This window comes from Hyaena hyaena, unplaced genomic scaffold (genome assembly GCF_003009895.1).
Source record: "Hyaena hyaena isolate Hyena2069 unplaced genomic scaffold, ASM300989v1 scaffold_438, whole genome shotgun sequence".
In the NCBI taxonomy this organism is placed as follows: domain Eukaryota; kingdom Metazoa; phylum Chordata; class Mammalia; order Carnivora; family Hyaenidae; genus Hyaena; species Hyaena hyaena.
The window spans coordinates 715,131-735,188 of record NW_024081071.1 but is presented as its reverse complement, the minus strand read 5'-3'; the positions used below and the strand labels follow the sequence as shown (position 1 = coordinate 735,188).

Here is a 20,058-nt window from a genome sequence, read left to right as displayed (position 1 = left end):
TAACGAACAGGCTTTGGAAGTATCTCAGTAAATGAGTGATTTTTCATGGTTTCTTCAAGTTAAAAAAAAAAAACAAAAACAAAAAACATCAGATAATAGTTCATAAAAAACTTTAATATAAGGCACTCTTGTCCAAAGTTACATGAGGGAGAACAGCCCACAGGACGCCAGCCACCTTGTCCTCCTGGGTCTCACACAGGTCCTCTGCCCCAGCATAGGCGGCAGGGTACAGACTATGTGACAGTTCCTCAGTGGTGATATTATCTCCCAAAGCATGGACTAATATTTTTCCTTAAAACAAGAAAATAACTATCTTAGACTAAGAACTGAAGAACTAATGAACATCTTGAGAGGAAAAAAACAGAACACTACACCAGCTATTAGAGTCTCAAAAAAGGTTTTCTAAGAGTTTCCATGTTTCTAAAGAGGTCCAAGAAATGCACGTATTCTGTTGTCTATTAAGTCACCATGACAAGAAAGGATAAAGTTAGAAGCATTTTCTTGCTTCAGACTGTGCTTAATGAGAAAGTAAGGGCTATATGCATAAATGGGTTCAAGGAGCAAACTTCTGTTTGCCATTTGATTCAAAAACACTCCATTGATTTCCTCTCAAGGGCAGTATGACAAATTCCTAAGAATGTCTTCATTTACTCATTAAATACTTTTAATATTAGAACCTTAAAACTGGGATTCTTGATTTATCAGTAGCCTGTAACTTGTGTTTTAAACAAAAACAGGCACCTTGTTCTATAGTGCTAAAGACCTCCTCTACTTTTTTACGATAACCTTTTTTGGATAACTGCTAATCCTAACCAACAGCAAGACACCAAAATAGACACATTTTTCAAAGTTCTTACCAAAAATTCATCTCAAGGAAAAAGTCATCCAGGAAAGGAAAAAAGTGGTTTATATGCATTAGCCCAAGCAATCCACTCATGGTTCTATGAGTTTAAAAATTAAGTCACAATACAGCTGAATAATGAATGTGGTGATTCTGATGAGGTATTATTTTGACATTTTGGTCTCGGAAGGGGTTTCTCCAGTATCCAAGGTCTTCAGCAATCGGAAAAGGCCAGCAGCTTCTCGTATCCTACTGAATTCAATACAGAATGCCTGCACTTCTATAAACAAGTCCTGCACGTTAATTATTTTGTTGCGGATCAAGGACTGGAGAAAGACACACACTAGACGCACCAAACGATTCTGAAAAAGAGAAAAAAGCAAATTTCAGTGCACCCATTTTCTTGGCAGGTATTTATAAAATTTACAAAAATTTCTGCTACTTACCTGCATATATTTATCCTTAATTTGTTCACAAGTAGAGATGCAATTTGATATGTAAAGGTGAATAAATTCAGGAGGTAGATCAACAGCTGTAGTCAGTCTGTTTCAGAAAGTTATAAAAAAGTTAGGACTGTTAAAAAAACATTATTAACCATAAAATATAAAATCCCATTTTGGTCATTTAGTGAAAATTTCTGATATATGATCAGTTACCTACTTTTAAACATACTTATGCAAATAAGCCTGAGCCACCCCCATTTAATAAATGGCACATTTTTAAGTCTGTAATTAGCATTACACATGAAAATTCCTCATGTTTTTGAACACATTTCTCTGTTCTTGGTTGAATCCTAATTTGTAGTTAATGGGTCTTCAAGCTCTAATAAGTAACATATATTAAACCCCAATTACACATAAGTGCTATGCAAGGTGGTATGTCCAAGAACGTATAATTTAACAATAGTACACTATAATTAAAGGCTAAAATGAGGGGTTTGCAAAAAGCAGTGTAAATGAAAAAAAATAGGAAAAGCCTTGAAAGGTCAAGTGGCCTCAAACTGAAAACTTGGAAGTATTCCTTGTAACCTAGTGAATGACGTGAGGAAAAAGCTGGGATCGGAGATCAGTGTGGGACATTCAGGAACACGGGTAGAGACCCGGATGGAATGTGACAGAAGGCACTGGTGGCACATTAGCGTCTCCAAGAGGAAAGCTGGTATTTCCCAAAGGATTCTGTGGAATATTTTAAGGAAAACAAGGTGGGAATTCCATGTTCAGATAAAGGTGTACTATGCTAACTATACAGTATGAGTTTCCAAAAGGAATTCTAAACTTTGACTGCAGAACCTTTTCCCATAAGGCACCAAGGAACCAGTGCTCTGAGAAAAGTGCGGTGTTCGCTTGAGATGGGGGGCGGTGGGCACAAGGAGCTGACCTTGTCCTTGAAATTACTCTCTAGAAAGAATACAACTGATAACAAGATGTGGTTGTTCTTGGACTAAATACCAAAGAGCTGGTGAAAAGAGTGCTATAAGAACACAGCGAAGGGGAAGAAGCTGGCGCTGAGAGGGAGGTCAGTCCAAGGACGGGAGCAGAAGCAGCCCCAGAAGAAAGTGAGTCTTCACCGGAGGGAAAGGCCTGAACAGGAGAACACAGACACGCAGTAGTGTATTTTCAACAAGCAGCTGGCCAGTTTTGCCAGTGACAGCAAATAAAGTTGAAAACCTCATGGCTCCTCTCTCTCACACCCCAAAAAGAACACTCTTGTACACATACTTGTGATTACTTGGCTTTTTCTTACTGGCAGATTAGCTTAAAAGGACACAGTCTTTAGTACAATTTCAAGGGGTGGGGAACCCGAACTTAAAATTTGTTGCCAGTTTTTCCTTCTGGCCATTTTATTTAATCAGGATCTAGATTTACACTCCCCTCTCCCCGCCCCCCCACCACGTGATCAAGTATAAAAACTTACCGATTTACAACTTCCATTGAATGCAAAGACATGTCCATGTTGACCAGAACCGAAAAATACTCTGTGATCTGGCTTGACTGCATTAACTTCAGCAGCATTTCTATAGCAACTAGAGGGTTGTTTTCCACTAAGTCTGGAAGTTTGGCTGGAGTGAGGCCAATATGATAAACAAGTTTGGGATCTTTTTCCAATTCACCCAGGAGCTAAATAGAACCAAATTTTTAAAAAGAGAGAGGTTCTTGAGTCAAATATTCTCTTTCCCACCTACAAAAGCAAACTATAAAATTATCTACATTGAACCAACTTTGTAAATTTCTTCCCTCAAACCCATTACAATCCTGTGTTGATTTTTAGATTTACATTTAAACTGTAAAGATACTAAAATGTAGATTCCTTCAAGACTGTGAAAAAAAAAAAAAAATGCTAGTCGTCCCTTTCCAGGGCATTAAACCAGACTCCCTGTTGTCTGATTGTATAGACTACTGCGTGGATTACAACGGTAACAATCCTTAACACCTTTGTAGGCTTTTCCTATCCTCTGTTAAAACCAAAAATAATCTCTAGTTGCCAACCAGTTCTCCAGAAAAGCACAGAGAACTGGGGAAGATGGGAAACGAGAGTGCAGCCACAGGCAGAGAACAGACACTCGAAGAGAGCATGACGGGAAGAGACCACTGCCCTTTCGCGGTGCCTCACTGTGCAGGGCCATACAGTTCAGGCCCTACTCGTGACGCAATCCAAATAAGTGGTTTTTCTTAGAAATCCTCTATGCTCATTCCCCTGTCTGCATATACCACAGTGGGCTGTGTTTTAGGATGGCCTAGCAAACAAAGTGAACTACAAACAGCTGTTATTTGACTGAAACATTTTCAGTGGTACACCGGATTGGAAGTGTCAGTATGTCCTCACACGTTCTACTGTGAAAGTATGCAATGCTGGATTCACAGCATTCACAAAACAGAAACCAGCCACCAGGTATCCTTGCCCTTCCCCACCCAGGGGAGTCTTACACGAAGAATAGCAGGGGCTACTCTCAATGTCAAATCCACCACTAACCAGCTGTGTGACAGTGGCTAGCTTACCTTCCCTGGGTCTCCTTTTCTTCCTCCATAAAATGTTAATCTTGCTTACCCTCAGTAGAGTCAACTGTCCAGCAAATCTAACAATGTATGCAAAGTGCCAAAAATGTGAGATCCATCCTAACCCTCCTCTCCCAGACTCAAAACGGTCCCAAGAAAGTGGTGACACATGTTGAGTCGTCATTCTTTTTCCACCAGAGCAGAACAAAGCTCCAGAGATCCAAGACTCCTTGGATCCAAAACACTCTTCCTACTGGCTTCTATGGGCAGGATCATTTTATTGGTCATTTATCATGTGAAGGATTAAAATAAAATACCTACAATAAATATATACCTGTGTTTGTTGAGGAGAAGATAAGGGGCTTTTGAAGGCTTTGGCCATTATTCGCTTGATCTCCACACCAGTGCTATTCTTGACACACATTGATTTGTCCCATTGAATTGCATGGTCAGGCTCTGTTGGATTCAGCCAAGCCAGCTCGTCCTCACAAATGTGGAGTGGAGGTGGTGGACGAATAAACTCTGGCCGGAAATGGCCTATAAGGAGAGTAGGAATGTTTGCTTCTATCAGTAAGCTACCATCTATGCACATCTGTATAAAGATAACATGATAAAACTCACAGACTTCAAAATCCAAAGCGGAGATGATACAAAAAGTCAGGGTTTTATTCAGGATACCAACAAAATGAAATACTGATACAACATTATTATGCCAGAGACCAAATCTATTCTTCAAGAGAGGCAAAGGCATTACCGTGATCTGACGATTTTTAATTCAAGCATGATCACCACTCAGAAGCAAAATGACACAGCTTCACATACTGGTAAGAGTTCTGATGGGAAAAATGAAATGCTATTTAATCTCACTCTTCCTATTCTTAGTTAACTGCTATATTTTTTTTTTAAGTAGGCTTCCCGCCCAGTGCAGAGCCCAATGTGGGGCTTGAACTCACAACGCTGAGATCAAGACCTGAGCTGAGATCAACAGTCGAGACACTTTTAACTAACTGAGCCACCCATGAGCCCCATTAATTATTTTATTCACAGACCACTATTATTTGTGCTGGTTTTTTCTTTGCGTCTTCTAACCTTGAGGTGGCAAATTATGTGGATATGAAATGGCAGGAAACAAAAAAGTACAGCTGCCTTGACATTCCCAAATGAATCCAGAGACTTTCATAATCTCCTGAATTCACAAATCCCATATTCATTTTCATAAAACAGTAAAAGAACAATAGGAAAATGCAGTGACTCAACACTCCAACTGTTTTATGAAATAAGACTGAACCCTAAGTTATAAACCCACAAAAATAAATGCTAGTGGGGATTTTTGCTGAACAAATTTCCTAATACTCTGGGCTTAAGATGGCTTTTTCTGATCATGGGTCCTAGCCCCTGCCAAATTTGAGAATAGTTTATCTCAAGAATCACCAGTTTATCTTAAACTATACTCTCTGTTCACTTAATCTAGCATCTTCCATCTAGCATGACTAACATCATATCTCTGTTCAGACCACTTATAAAAAGAAAACTTTAAACACTCGATGAGAAGCACTACTTATGTTATAATGAAAACATTCCCGTGAGGTACATATGTTTAGTACAAATGTATCTGATTTGCTTTTCACATACCTTTCTGGTAGCTTATGCAACACAAAGTCATACCTAAGCAAATATTAAATGAAAACCAGTATGTGCCTTGGGCCTTTTAGGCACACTTTTGTGTTCAGCTTAGACTTAAAATATTAAACCCATTTATGCCAAAGATCTATTAATGGCATTAAATTCTCTTAAGTTTTAAACTCATGGTGACACTGTAATTTGGAGAACATTTTCTTATCCCTAAGGATAAAGCATGCCTTCATCATTAAAACCACATAGAAGCCTGAAACCAAAAGATGCAGCTGTGTTATTTCAAGTTCAGTAGGTGTTTTCTTTGAATTGAACTAAGAACTATAAGATCAGCAGAATTTTACAATGGAAAAGATTATGATACTGATAAGATTAATGAAGAGCTATAAAATTTAATACATTACAGAAGATTCATTTCAGCAAAATCATAATTTATATCAGGAATGCTGATAATAAAACACTTGGCATGTAATTTTATTAAAGAAGAACATAGACCATCTCTACTATGTTCTATAAGACACTATAACTAGGTTTCTCACTGAATTCAAGTATAAGCAGCAAAAAAATTAACACCATATTTTAGAAAACCAAAAGTCTCAGGATGCTGATAAAATAAAACCAAGAACAAAAAAGTAATATACCTACTTTCAATAGGTGGCTTTGGTCCACTGACTAAAGCTTCTGTGATCTGAGAGGCAACCGAGCTGTCAAATCCAGAATTAGAAGAATCTGGGTCTGGGTCACTGAGAATACTAGGGAAGCTAGCCTTACTTTGGGTTGGCAATTCAGACTGGCGTTCTGAAAAATGGTAAAATAAAAGACATTTTTAAATTGGGGGCACCACAAGGAGAGTGAAGAAATAACAAACTGGGAAAAGCTGTCTGCAACACATAATGAACATAGGGCTAGCTTCAGAATATACACCCCACCCCCCCAAATACAAATCAGCCAGGAGCTACAACACCCACGAACAAGCCAGCAGCAGCTACAGCCAGGCTCTCAGCCAGTGGTGCTGGGGGCCGTTCACACCCACCAGAGCACCCCATCAGCTGCAGACCAGTCACAACAGGAGGGTACGTACAGCCCATACAGGGGATATCCATAGTGCCAGACAGGTGATCAGGGGGTATTAAACTATTGAGCTCCACGGGCCATTTTCTACATAATGCCACTACTTTCAAGTCCAAAAGATGTAAGTGACATACCTAATATATAGAAACAAACACAGAGTTAGACAAAATGAGACAGGAGTATGTTCTGAACCTCAGAAAAGAACTAAAGGAAACATAAGCAATCTACCTGATGAAGAGTTCAGGAAATGGTCATAAAGATGCTCACACTGGACCTGAGAGAAAAGTGGATAAACTCAGAACTGAGAATAACTGAAATGAGAATAAACAGCAGAGGCAGAAGAAAGGATCAGCAATCTGCAAGACGGTGATGGAACACACCCAAGCGCAACAGCAAAAAAAAAAAAAAAAAAAAAACCAGTAATAATGAGGATAAGTTAAAGAACTTCTATGACAATATCAAGCATAACACTTGCATTATAGAGGGTCCCATAAGGAGAAGAGAAAAAGGGGAAGAAAACTCATCTGAAGTAATCATTGCTGAAAACCTCCCTAACCTGGGGAAGGAAACAACCAGCCAAGTCTAAGATGCACAGAGAACCCTACGCAAGATGAACCCAAGAAGGTCCGTATTGGGACCCGTAATTAAAATGTCAAAAATTAAAAGATAAAAGAGAATCTTAAAAGCAGCAATAGAAAAGCACATAGTTACAAGGAAACCCCCAAAAGGCTATCAGATGTTCTTTCAGCAGAAACTGCAGGCTAGAAGGAAGTGGCATGATATTCAGAGTGCTGGGAAAACCCTACAACTTGCCCCAGCAAGGTTATCACTCAGAATTGAAGGACAGATAGTTTCCCAGACAAACAAAAGTTAAAGTTATCACCACTAAACTAGCCTTACAACAACTGTTAAAGGGACTTCTATAGATGAAAAAGCAAAAGCCATAGTTAGAATAAAATTATGAAAAGAAAAAACTCCACTGGTAAAAATGAATGCATACTAAAGGTAGCAGATCACTTATAAAGCTAGTATGAAGGCTAAAAAACAAGTAGTAAATCAGTTATATCTACAATAATTAGATAAGGGGCACAAAATAAAAAGATGTGAAAATATGATACATAAAATTAGGAGCCAGGGGTGAGGTGGGGGAGTAAAAGTATAGTGCTTTCATAATGTGTTCAACCAACCATCAATTTAGTTTAGACTGGCCTATACTAAGAATATTCTATATAAAGTTCATAGTAATCACCAACCAAAAACCTATAACAGATACATAAAAAACAGGAATCCAAACATAACACTAAATAAAGGGATCAAATCACAAGGGAAGAGAGCAAGAACAGAGAATTACAAAAACAACTAGAAAACAATTAACAAGATGGCAAAAAGTACCTATCTGTGAATACTTTAAATGAACTAAATGTACATTTACTTTTAAGTCAAAAGACAGTCACTGGATGGATTAAAAAACAAGACCCATTTGTATACTTCCTACAAGAGACACGTCAGACATCAGACCCAAGGACACAGACTGAAAGTGATGGTATGGAAAAAGATATTCCATGCACATGGATGGGTGGGGGAGAGGGTAGCAATACTCATACAGGATGAACTAGACTTTATAAAAATTTTTAAATGTTTATTTTTGAAAGTGAGACAGAACATAAGTGGGGAAGGGGCAAAGAGAGAGGGGGACACAAAATCCAAAGCAGGCTCCAAGGCCCTGAGGTGTTAAGCACAGAGCCCAACACAGGGCTGGGGCTTGAGCTCACGGACTGCAAGATCGTGACCTGAGCTTAAGTTGGACGCTTAACCAACTAAGCCACCCTGGTGTCCCAGGACAAACTAGACTTTAAAACAAAGACTGTAACAGGGCATTATACAAGATTATATAAAGACATTATATAATCATAAAAGGGACAACCAAACAAGATGTAACAATTGTGCATATTTATGCACACAACATAGAAACACCCAAATATATAAGGAAGAAACTGACAGCAGTACATAATAGTAGGGAACTTTAACAGCCTACTCACATCAGTGGACAGATCATCTAACAAAAAAATCAATAAGGAAATACTGGCTTTGAATGACACACTGGACCAGATGTACTTAACAGATATATTTGGAACACTCCATTCTAAAACAGCAGAATACACATTCAAGTGCACATAGAACGTTCTCCAGAACAGATCACATATTAGCCCACAAAACAAGCCTCAGCAAATTCAGAAAGATCAAAGTCATACCATGCATCTTTTCTGACACAATGCTATAGAACTAGAAATCAACCCCAAGAAAAAAACTGGAAAGACCACAAATACATGGAGGTTAAATAACATGAGACTAAGCAAAGAATGGGCCAACCAGGAAATAAAGAAGCACATGGAAACAAATGAAAATGAAAACACAAGAGTTCAAAACTTTTGGGATGCAGCAAAAGCAGCTCCAAGGAGGAAGTTTATAGTAGTAGAGGTCCACCTCAAAAGCAAGAAAAATCTCAACCTAACTTTACACCCTTAGGAACTAGAAAAAGAAGAGCAAAACCTAAAACCAGCAGAAGGAAGTAAATTATAAAGATCGGAACAAAACACATTAACAAAATGAAAGATAAAACTGATACGGTTATCTCAATACATGCAGAAAAAGCATCTGACAAAATTCAACATCCATTCATGATTAAAAACCTTAATAAAATGGGTATACAGGGAACAAATCTCAGCATAATAAAGGCTATATACGACAGACTCACAGCTAACATCATACTTAATGATGAAAAGATGAAAGCTTTCCTCCTAAGTCAGGAACAAGACAGGCATGTCCACTCTCACCACTTTTATTCAACACAGTACTGGAAGCCCTAGCCACGGCAGTCAGACAAAAAATAGTCTGGTAAAAAAGAAGTAAAACTCTCACTACTTGCAGATAACATGATACTAACATATAGAAAACCCAAAAGACTCCCACTGAAAAACTGCTCCAACTGATAAACTCACGAAAATCACAGGATATGAAATCAATGTGCAGAAAATCTGTTGCATTTCCATACATTAGTAACAAAGTAGTGGAAAGAGAAATCAAGAAAATGATCCCCATTTACAGTTGCACCAAAAACAGTAAGATAACTAGGAGCAAATCTAAGCAAAGAGGTAAAAGACCTGCACTCTGAAAACTTTAAAGCACTAATGAAAGAAAGTGAAGATGACACAAAGAAATGGAAAGACATTCCAGGCTCGTGCTGCGAGGAACAAGTATTATTAAAATGTCCATGCTACCCAATCTACAGATTCAATGCAATCCCTATTAAAATACCAATAGCATTTTTCACAGAACTAGAACAAATAATTCTAAAATTTGTATGGAACCACAAAAGATCCCCAAATAGCCAAAGCAATCTTTTGAAAGAACAAGAAGGCTGGAAGCATCATGCTCTTGGATTTCAAACTAACAACAAAACTATAGTAATCAAAATAGTATAGTACTGGGTTAAAAACAGACACACAGATCAATGAACAGAATAGAATGCCCAGAAATAAGCACATGCTTATATGGCCAATTAATCTACAAGAAAGGAGGCAAGAATATACAACTGGGGGGAAAGACCCTTTCTTCAATAAATAGTGCTGAGAAAACTACATGCAAAAGAATGAAACTAGACCACTTTCTTACACCATACACAAAAATAAACTCGAAATGGGTAAGAGACCTAAACATAAGACTTGAAACCATACAACTTCTAAAATAAAACATAGGCATTAAACTCTCGGACATTGGCCTTAGCAACTTATTTATAGATAGGTCTCTCCAGGCAAGGGAAACAAGCAAAAACAACAAACAACTGGGGCTACATCAAAATAAGGGCTTTAGTACAGCAAAGCATAAATAAAACATAAAGGCAACCTACTAGGAGAACCTATTTGCAAATGATGTATCTGATAAGGGGTTAATATCCAAAATAAATAAAGTACTACAACACCAAAAAAACCCGCAAAATAATCAGATTTTAAAATGAGCAGAAGACCAGAGCAGGCATTTTTCCACGAAGATACATAGATGACCAACAGACACATGAAAAGATGTTCAGCATTACTGATCATCACAGAAATGCAAATCAAAACCATAGTGGGTATCACCTCACATCAGTCAGAAGTCAGCTAGTATCAAAAACAAACAGCAAGAGCGAAATAAGTCAGGCAGAGAAGGACAAATACCATATGTTTGCACGTATAGGAGGATTAGGAGGAACTTAACGGAGGACCATGGGAGAGAAGAAGGGGAAAATAGTTGGGGAGAGGGAGAGAGGCAAACCATGAGAGACTCTTGAATGCTGAGAACAAACTGAAAACTGATGGGGGTGATGGGCATGGAGGAGGGCACTTGTGGGGATGAGCACTGGGTGTTATATGGAAACCAACTTGACAATGAACTATTTTTTAAAAAATAAATAAATAAAAAACACACAAACAGCAAGTGTTGGTGAGGATGTGGAGAAAAGGAAACCCTCGTTCACTGTGAAAATGTAAACTGGTGCAGCCTGTCTGGAAAACAGTATGGAGGTTCCTCAAAAACTAAAAACAGAAGTACCATAGGACCCAGTAATTCTGCTTATGGATTATTTACACAAAGAAAACAAACACTAGTTCAAAAAGACACATGCACACTTATGTTTATTGCAGCATTGTTTATAATGCAAGACATGGAAGCAACCTAAGTGTCCATCAATAGATGAATGGATAAAGGAGATGTGGTATATATATACATATATATACACAACGGAGAATTATGAAGAGGAATATTAAAAAAGAGTGAAATCTTGCCATTTGTGAAATCGACAGACCTAGAAGGTATTAAGCTGCATGAAATAAGGCAGACACATAAATACCATATGATTTTACTTCTATGTATAATCTAAAAATATAAAACAAACTTAAAAAAACAGAAACAGACTCCTAAAGACCGAGAACTGGTGGCTGCCAGAGGGGAGGGAAGGAGGAGGATGGGCAAAACAAGGGGATAAAGAGGTACTAACTTCCAGTTACAAATAAATCACGGAATGAAAAGTACAGCAGAGGTTATATTGTCAATAATACGATAACTGTATGTTAACAGATGGTAACTACCTCTAACATGATGAGCACTGAATAAATGTGCAGAACTTAAAATTGCCATGTTGTACACCTGAAACCAATGTAATATTGTAGGTCAACTATAATTTCTTTTTTTAAAAAAAAAAAGCAAAAAACTACAAATCAATGTTTTAAAAAAGAAATAATGGGCTGACTTCAAATATTTTATTTAAAAGGGGCGCCTGGGTGGCTCACTTGGTTTAGCATCCGACTTCAGCTCAGGTCATGATCTCATGGTTCGTGAGTTTGAGCCCTGCATTGGGCTCTGTGCCAACAGCTCAGAGCCTGGAGCCTGCTTCGGATTCTGTATCTCCCTCTCTCTCTGCAGCAACCCCCCCACCATGCTCTGTGTCTCAAAAATAAATAAGCATTAAAAAAACTTAAAAAGGAAATAAAAGGGCTTTAATGGCCAATAAACATCTGAAAGACATTCAATCCCATCGGGAACAGGAGTGGGGAAATCAGTCAAAACCCAACATACTAGTACATACCCTCCAGATTAGCAAAAATTAACAAGCCTGAAATTATCAGATGTAGACAATGTCAGGTAACTTGCACACTGCTAATGGGAATGAAACATGGCACAGCAACTCTGGACAATAATCTGCCATTAGCTAGTCAAGTTTTACATGTGCTTATCTTTCCTGCTAGAGGAAACACTTTCCTATTTACACTAGGAGAATGTACCAAAATGTTCATAGCAACATTACATCCACCAATAGTAAAATGGATAAAGAAACCACTGATTATATGTCATCAACATGGATTCATCTTACACCAACACCCAAAAGAACACTGTATGATTCCACATACATGTCAAGTTTAAGATCATCTGAAGTTAAACTATAGGCATGCACAGGAGGGAGGGCTATAAAGTAAATCATGAATGATTACCACAAAAGTCAGGTTAGTAATGGAGAAGGAAGGGAGCAGCTAGTAAGAGAAGCACACAGGGAGCCTCAAAGTCCTGAAACGATTCCATTTCTTAACCTAGATAATGGCTGCTCCAGGGTCACTTTATAATTCCTTAAAATGTGCATGCAGATTTTATGAAATTACATATTTCAGATTTTGTAATTTTGAAAACACAGAACTAAAGTCCTAATTCCTTACAGAGCTACTACTGTTAATAGAAGACCATCAACCCAATGGAAAAATGGCGAGACATGAAAGATGCCTTAGATCTGTAACAACATGTTCAACTCATTCATTTAAGGGAAAATGCTAACTATCCTGAGATGCCATTTTCTTATCTCAGATTGTTAAAGCACGAAAAATTAACATACCGAAATGTAGGGAAAATGTTTAAATTGGCACATTGTGTGGTAAACTAGTAAGTGTGGGTTGTCAGGAATTTTAATAAAACCTCTAAAATGAATACTGACATTGTTAACAGGGTAAAAGTGCCCCTTACAGTTACTTCGGTTTAACTTGTCTGCTTATTTGAAGTTTAAAAAAAAAAAATCAAAGGCATCCTCCATAAATATACCTCTGGTCCATGAACACTCCTCTAAGACCTATGAACTGAGGGCCTCTGCAAAGATCGTCTGTGTGTAGCCAGCTCCAGAGAAGACAAGTGCATTGCTTTTTTTTTTTTTTTTTTTTTTGGTACTGTTAAAAATGAATGGATTTGGACATCTTCAATCTGGTTAGGGGATAGCAAGCTTAGCCACTGTGCCAAAATATTCTCAGGACTAACATATTCTTTTCCGGGCTTGATATCCTTTAAAATTTTCTCACAAACTAGGGCACCTGGGTGGCTCAGTCAGTTGGGCAACCGACTTCAGCTCAGGTCACAATCTCACAGTGTGTGGGTTCAAGCCCCACGTCGGGCTCTGTGCTGAAACAGCTGGCTCAGAGCCTGCAGGCTGTTTTGGATTCTGTGTCTCCCTCTCTCTCTGCCCCTCCCCTGTTCACAGTCTGTCTCTCTCTCAAAATTAAATAAATATTAAAAAATTTTTTTTCTCACAAACTAAAGTCATCCTAAGTTGCAAGGGAAATCATATTCTCACTTGATTAAAAACAAAACTAGAACCCTCAGAAAACATATCCTTTCCTATCACCTCTGTACCCAGCTTCATGTTATCTTTTTAAAATTATCATATTTTGTTCCTGTGAACAGACTGTATCTAGCACTAATGACCAATAAGTATTTCTGTGTTCAATCTTAAAAAGTCTTAAAAAGATTTCTCTTGGTTTCAGAAAGTAACCACTGTTATACTGTTGATACCCAGGAATTAAAAAGTGAGGTTTGAGGTTCAGAATACTCCCAGGAAAAAGTAGTTTATTGAACAATGCCACCTTATGTTAACCAAACAAATGTCACAGATGCATTAAATCTAAGAAGGATGGGAAACAGTCAAAATTAATTAATACTGCTGCTCACTTAATCACAACATCAGGGATTCAAAAATTTGCCTATATATTAGAATTTCCCTAATGAGGGGCGCCTGGGTGGCTAAGTCGGTTAAGCGTCCGACTTTCGCTTGGGTCATGATCTCGCGGTTCGTGGGTTCGAGCCCTGCATCGGGCTCTGTGCTGACTGCCAGCTCAGAGCCTGGAGCCTGTTTCAGAGTCTGTAACTCCCTCTCTCTCTTACCCTCCCCTGCTCATGCTGTCTCTCTCTCTCTCTCTCCTAGAAATAAGGAACATTAAAAAAAAAAAAAAAAAGAATTTCCCTAATGAATCTCTCTCAAGTGGTTAAGGCCCACTCATCCATATTTTTGCTCAGAGCAGTTAAGCAAAAGGTACCACTTCTAACCTTCCCTACTCAGAGACACTCTGACCATCCAGGATCGAGAAAGTTCCCCTATTTTCTATCACAACATGCTTTTGCTACAAGAGAACCCATTCATTTGTTTATATGTATAACACAGAAGGTGCCCAAACAATCTTGAAACAGGACACAGTGGAGGTTTCACATGTCCTGATACCAAAACTTACTACAAAGCTACTGTAATCAGAAGTATGGAAGTAGAATACAGACAAAGCAATTATAGAAAGCCCAGAAATAAACCTTTCCATACATCATCAAATGATTTTCAACAGGTACCAAGAGAAATTGTTTTGACTATTCGGGGTTCCATGGGATTCCATATGAATTTTATGATAGGTTTTTCTATATCTGCAAAACATGTTGTTAGGATTTTAAGAGAAATCGCACTGAATCTGTAGATCATTTGACATCAGGAAAAAGTTTTTAAACAGACTAAATTTTATCTGGCATTCTTCTTAAACTGGAAAAGAAATCAATTCAACTAAAAACTCAGAATGAATTTCTATGCCATATTAGCAAGGATCCAATACTGAAGCTGTTTTTCAAAGAAGTTACTAAGCTTTTAGGTTACAAAGACCTTCATTTTAAGTGGAGAAGCTTAAAAAAAAAAAAGAAAAAAAAAGGCGGCCTTGTGCTACCTACCACACGAGAGTCCCCAAACCACTGATTCCTCCTTACCAGCCAAGGCTAACTGAAGCCCACTAATGTCCACAGACTGGCCCATGTTTCCAACATCCATCAATGCGATCTGTCGAGGTGTTTTTTTGAAGAGTTCCCTTGGGGGTGCCAGCATCAGCTGGGAAAGAAAAAACTTTTCTGGTGGAGTTATAGGAGGTAAAAATCCTGTGAACAAAAATGTACAACAATTTCTCCAATGGTTATTTTTTAAACTTAACTTGACTCCGGTAAAAGTAGCATTGCCTACCTGCCATTTCCATTCACATACTTTTTAAAACAAAATTAAAATTAAGTTTCAGTTAACCAAATATATACATTTATGAAAATGTAATTAAATATGTCATTTGAAATTCTATTTGTGGCAATATTAAGGAAACTTTGGGTCTAACTATGTTTCCAACATGCAAAGGCTAAACCTTACACATGCAAGTAAATAAAAAAGCTACAGTGCTCAGAAACGCTTCTTCTTGGAGCGCCTGGATGGCTCAATCAGGTTTTGATCTCCTGGTTCGTGGGATCTCTCTCTCTTCCCCTCCCATGCTTGTGCTCTAATAAGTTTTTTTTAATGTTTATTTTTTGAGAGAGAGACAGAGCAGGAGCAGGGAAGGGACAGAGAGCGAGAGGAAGACACAGAATCCAAAGCAGGTTCCCGGCTCCCGGCTGTCAGCCCAGAGCCCAAGTCAGGGCTCAAACCCACAAACTGTGAGATCATGACCTGAGCCAAAGTTACATACTCAACTGAATGAGCCACCTAGGTGACCCTCAAAATAAATAAGCTTAAAAAAAAAAAAAAAAAAAAAAAGAAATGCTTTTCTTCTCTACTACTGCAAGCAACTGTACAAGTTGAAGAGACCAGGAAACATCATTAGCGGAGCAAATACACTTCTCACACCTGCTTCAATACGCAGTGAAGCCACCAAATTCCCACAGTGCTGACTGCTTTTCCTCCCACACCCAAGGCTCACCAAGCCTCAATCATCCCCAGGGGCACTGTCGCCAGACTCTGCTCCCTCCTCTCCTCTTGCCTGAACTACAAGACAGCCTTCCTAAATTCCCCAGCTCCCAGTTTTGACTCCTGCCTACCCATCACCCACAGTTCACATTCCCACTTATGACTTAGTCATATTTCTAGGTACAAATCTGCTCACAATACTTAGCCTGTTTACACAGGATTAAACCCAAACTTCTGCACCATTTTAAATCCCTTCATAATCTAGTTCTAACCTACTTTCCAAATATCATCCCTTGAACTCCCCTCTAACCCACATATCCTACACTCTAGTTGCACAAAATCTTTCAGGTTCTAGGAGTCCTGATTTCAAAGCATCTGATATATCCAGCTCTTTAAGAATACTGTACAGGGCCACACCTTCCCTCACACACCCCCTACCCCATCTCTAATAACCATCCAGCAAAAACAAAACATCCCTCCCTCTGAGAACCTCTCCAGCCACACAGGTAGTTGTTCCTCTGTGCTACCACACATTTTATATGTGACATCTAGTACAACTCTTACTATACTGGTTATGACTACATTTACGTCTCCCCAACCAGACTTGCAAGCTTGAGTGAAGAGAAACCATCTTATTTACGTCTAGATACATTCTCAACCCTAGCTCTGCATCAGAATCATCTAAAAAACTTTAAAAATATCTCCATCAGGTGTTCACACTAGACATACAATATAAGCCTTGGCGCTGATACTCCCTCTTGTCTATTTAAGCACCATCTTTGCTTTAATAAAAATAATGCAGTCTATGGTCTACATCTAGGTTTACGCTCCATACATTTAAGAATGACATAACAACTCCTTCCTTTGCCTAACCTGGCCTTCAGAATTCAAAGGGCTCTCTGAGTAAAACCTCACAATGTCCCCATTCTCTGCTAAGGGTCCCTTAGCATGGTGGGTTTTGACAACCCATAATTATGTTCCATTACTTTCTGGGCATTCTTAAACTCCCTGAAAGCACAGTTCAGTACTAGTACTCTAAGGGCATTTTATCCAACACAAATATGCCCCTCTTACATAAGAGAACTGTAGGAAACCAACTAGAAGATGGTTTAGATCCAAAGGGGATGCCAAGCATGAACACCAAGCAGCCTGCAACGTTATGTCCTGAAAAACTTCATGGTATTACTTCAAAATCCACTGCCTTCACCTTTTAAGTCCCCGTGTAGTGGCCCCTACCGAGGCAGTGTTTTGCTCATTTCCCCACAGGTTGAGTACTGTAAAACCAAACTGTTTCCCTCCAGTACACTGGTCTTGTTCTTCGTCTACCAGGACCCTCATCACTAATCACCATGCCCTCTGTGCCCTTCTTTCTTGGCTGAGTCTTCTCCCAAAGTCAAGTCTCACAAAGCATCTCTGCGTTAAAAAGGCAGCCTCGAATGAAACCCACCGACCTGATCTCGCCAATGTTGCACAAATACACATTTTACAGAACGTCCAGTGATCACGCGTTTTCTAACTTAGGCCGTAGTTTTGAGACTACCTTTTATTCTCTGCCCCCATCACATTATCCAGGGACACCCAACAAACCAACGAACGTGCAAAGTCCTTAAACACGGCTAAATGTCTATTTCTGCCTCGCAACTTCCTCGGGTTCTCAACGACTTCTATTTACTTGACTGACACTTAACGCAGGAGTAGAGTGTCATTAGTTACGTCACACATCTCAAAGGGGCTTAACAAGAACGAAGTGCGACTCAGTTGCTCAAATTGTCAAGCCCCACTCAGCAGCCTGATTCCATGGCCTCGTACAGTTGAGGGGAATAATTCGTGGTGCCCTGAATCCGTAATTAAGCTATCAATTCTCCACAGTTGGGGACGGGGGTGGGGGGGGGGGATAATTTCAAAAGGAGACAATTTCACTTGCGGATGAGCTCGCACAGGATAAGTGGAAAGTTCCCAATCTATCCACAGCGCATATCTGGCATCGGAAGGGACGGGCTGCCCTGGCGTACCTGAGAGGGGCGGCCTGTCAGGCTCCTGGCCGCCGCGAGCGGGCGGCGCGGGGTTGAGCAGGTGGGCGAAGCTGGCGGCGAAAGGGTTGGCGGCGAGCGGCTCGGTGCGGTACATCTCCCAGAGCAGGTAGAGCGCGGTGAGGCGTTGCGCCGCGCTAGGCAGTAGGTCCGGCTGCTGCAGCAGCATGACCAGCACCGAGCCCAAGCGGAAGTGGTCGGCCTTGCTGAAGTAGTGGTGGAAGGCGGTGGACAGGCCCTCGAAGGTGCTGCCGCCGCCCGCTTCCTCCGAGATGATGCTCAGCAGGCTCGAGAGCTCCTTTGGAGTCAGGCTCATCCTGCCCGCGGGCCCCCCGGGGCCTCCACTACCCGGCCCGGGGCCGCCTGCTCCGCTTCTGCCGCCGCCGCCGCCGGAGCCTCCCGGGCCGCTCCTGGACGCCGACCCCACCGCTTCCCGGGAACCCCTCTGCTCCGCGGCAGTGAGAAGCCGGCCAGACGCCGCGCTCACCCCGCCGCCGGGCATCAACCTCAACCGCCCGCCCTGCTTCCCGGCCGGAGAGGCCCTGGCGCCGGCTCGCCCCGTCCCCACGGCCGTAAAGCGCGCTTTTACACGACACCGTCGCAAACAAAACACGTCGGAGAAGCGAGACCGCAGAAGAGCTGAGAGACAGCGCTGAGAGAAAGCGCAGCTGGTGGAGCGAAGCCGAGGAGAATATCCGGGTGGGCGGGGTGAATCGACCGGAAGTGGGGCGGGGCCTGCGGGAGGGGCGGGCCGGCGGGGTTCTGGCATCTAGCGACTGTGAGACCACCGGCGCTGCGGACGGGGTCTGACTTCCGCTATCCCAAGCGGACCTCCTAGGAGTTCCCCTGGCAGTGGACGGTCCCGCCGAATGTGGGCCACGTTACCGTCCGGAAAAATGCGTCTTAGATTCGAAATAGTTTTCTTAACATTGTTCATGATTTTAAACTGTTTAAGTGCAAGTAACTGAACGAGGGCGTTTCTCATAACCAAAGTTAATTTCCAGTCTCCTATATATTTTTTTTGCACACATGGAATCTTATTAAACCTGAGCTTTTGTACATGGTTATTTTAACAGGATATTGAGGAAAATTTTCCAGTAAATATTCATTTACAAGATTGTTGTGCAACTTTTTACTTTCCCTGTCCTAAGACTATAATTTTGGGCCTTCACTGCGTTGTAAGGCCGTGGGGAAACTTTTGGAGTTGGTAACTCCAGGGGTACTCAGTCCTTAAGCACCTAACTTCAGCTCAGGTCATGATCTGGCAGTTTGTGAGTTGCAGCCACCAGCCCCCCGCCCCCATCGGCTCAGGGTTCTTGGGCTCACAGCTCAGGGCCTAGAGCCTTCTTCAGATTCTGTCTCCCTCTCTCTGCCCTCCCATGCTTGTTCTCTCTCTCAAAAATAAATAAACATTAAAGAAAATTTTAAAAAAGTAAAGAAATGTAGCTTTCTTGAGAATGTTCTCTAATTAAAAAAAAAAAAAAAAAGTAGCACCAGCCGCCAAAGATGATGGCCCAGGTATTTAAAAAACAAAATCACCTCCCCAGGTGACTAAAGGGAACTCAGGTGGTGGTCCTCAGACTTGCCCAGCCCCCTCCCTAGACCTAAAGGAACCTAAGGGATTTCTCCAGGGGTTTCTACCAGGGAGGTTAGGGAAATTGGGTCTGCATTAAACCATGATAGCAGCTCAAGAATCATCTAGTTAGATGCCACCTTCATTCTCAAGTAAAACTGAAGGAAGAGAAATGGCTGAGTCACCAGGTATGTAAATTATGAAGGCTGCTTCAATTTACTGCTAGATTGCCCACTTGAAAGATCCTGCTAAAACATTTCTAACTGCAGCAAATATAATTTGCTAATGCCTGGACCTTTGGGAAACTGACTCAAATTAGCTCAAAATGCTCACTTTCTTCTTTTTTACTGTGGTAAATAAACCTTACTGTGTTTGAACCATTT

The 20,058-nt window shown here is 40.5% G+C and overlaps 2 protein-coding genes across 2 annotated transcripts in view; one reads left to right on the top strand and one right to left on the bottom strand.

The window, feature by feature from the left end:
* RNF149 (ring finger protein 149) overlaps positions 1-2,512 on the top strand; it is a 35,673-nt gene extending 33,161 nt beyond the window's left edge. Inside the window, exon 10 of the mRNA XM_039253120.1 lies at positions 2,243-2,512. The gene's annotated coding sequence lies outside the window, so the exon portion shown is untranslated. The remainder of the gene's footprint in view (positions 1-2,242) is intronic.
* On the bottom strand, positions 98-18,751 carry CNOT11 (CCR4-NOT transcription complex subunit 11). Its single transcript, XM_039253119.1, has 7 exons — positions 18,085-18,751; positions 15,121-15,285; positions 6,112-6,264; positions 4,169-4,371; positions 2,756-2,958; positions 1,288-1,384; positions 98-1,203 (listed from the first exon to the last, which is right to left on the bottom strand). Exons 1-7 carry the CDS (start codon positions 18,602-18,604, stop codon positions 1,006-1,008), a joined length of 1,539 nt encoding a protein of 512 aa, XP_039109050.1. The 5' UTR covers positions 18,605-18,751; the 3' UTR covers positions 98-1,005.
* Positions 18,752-20,058: the final 1,307 nt, after the last annotated feature.

Coding starts and splice junctions, on each gene's coding strand:
- CNOT11 (XM_039253119.1), bottom strand. CDS start 18,604: ATGCCCGGCGGCGGGGTGAGCGCGGCGTCTGGCCGGCTTCTCACTGCC. Junction 2,959..4,168: donor CTTCTCCTCAACAAACACAG/GTATATATTTAT, acceptor GGTTCTATTTAG/CTCCTGGGTGAATTGGAAAA. Junction 1,204..1,287: donor TTAAGGATAAATATATGCAG/GTAAGTAGCAGA, acceptor TCTCTTTTTCAG/AATCGTTTGGTGCGTCTAGT.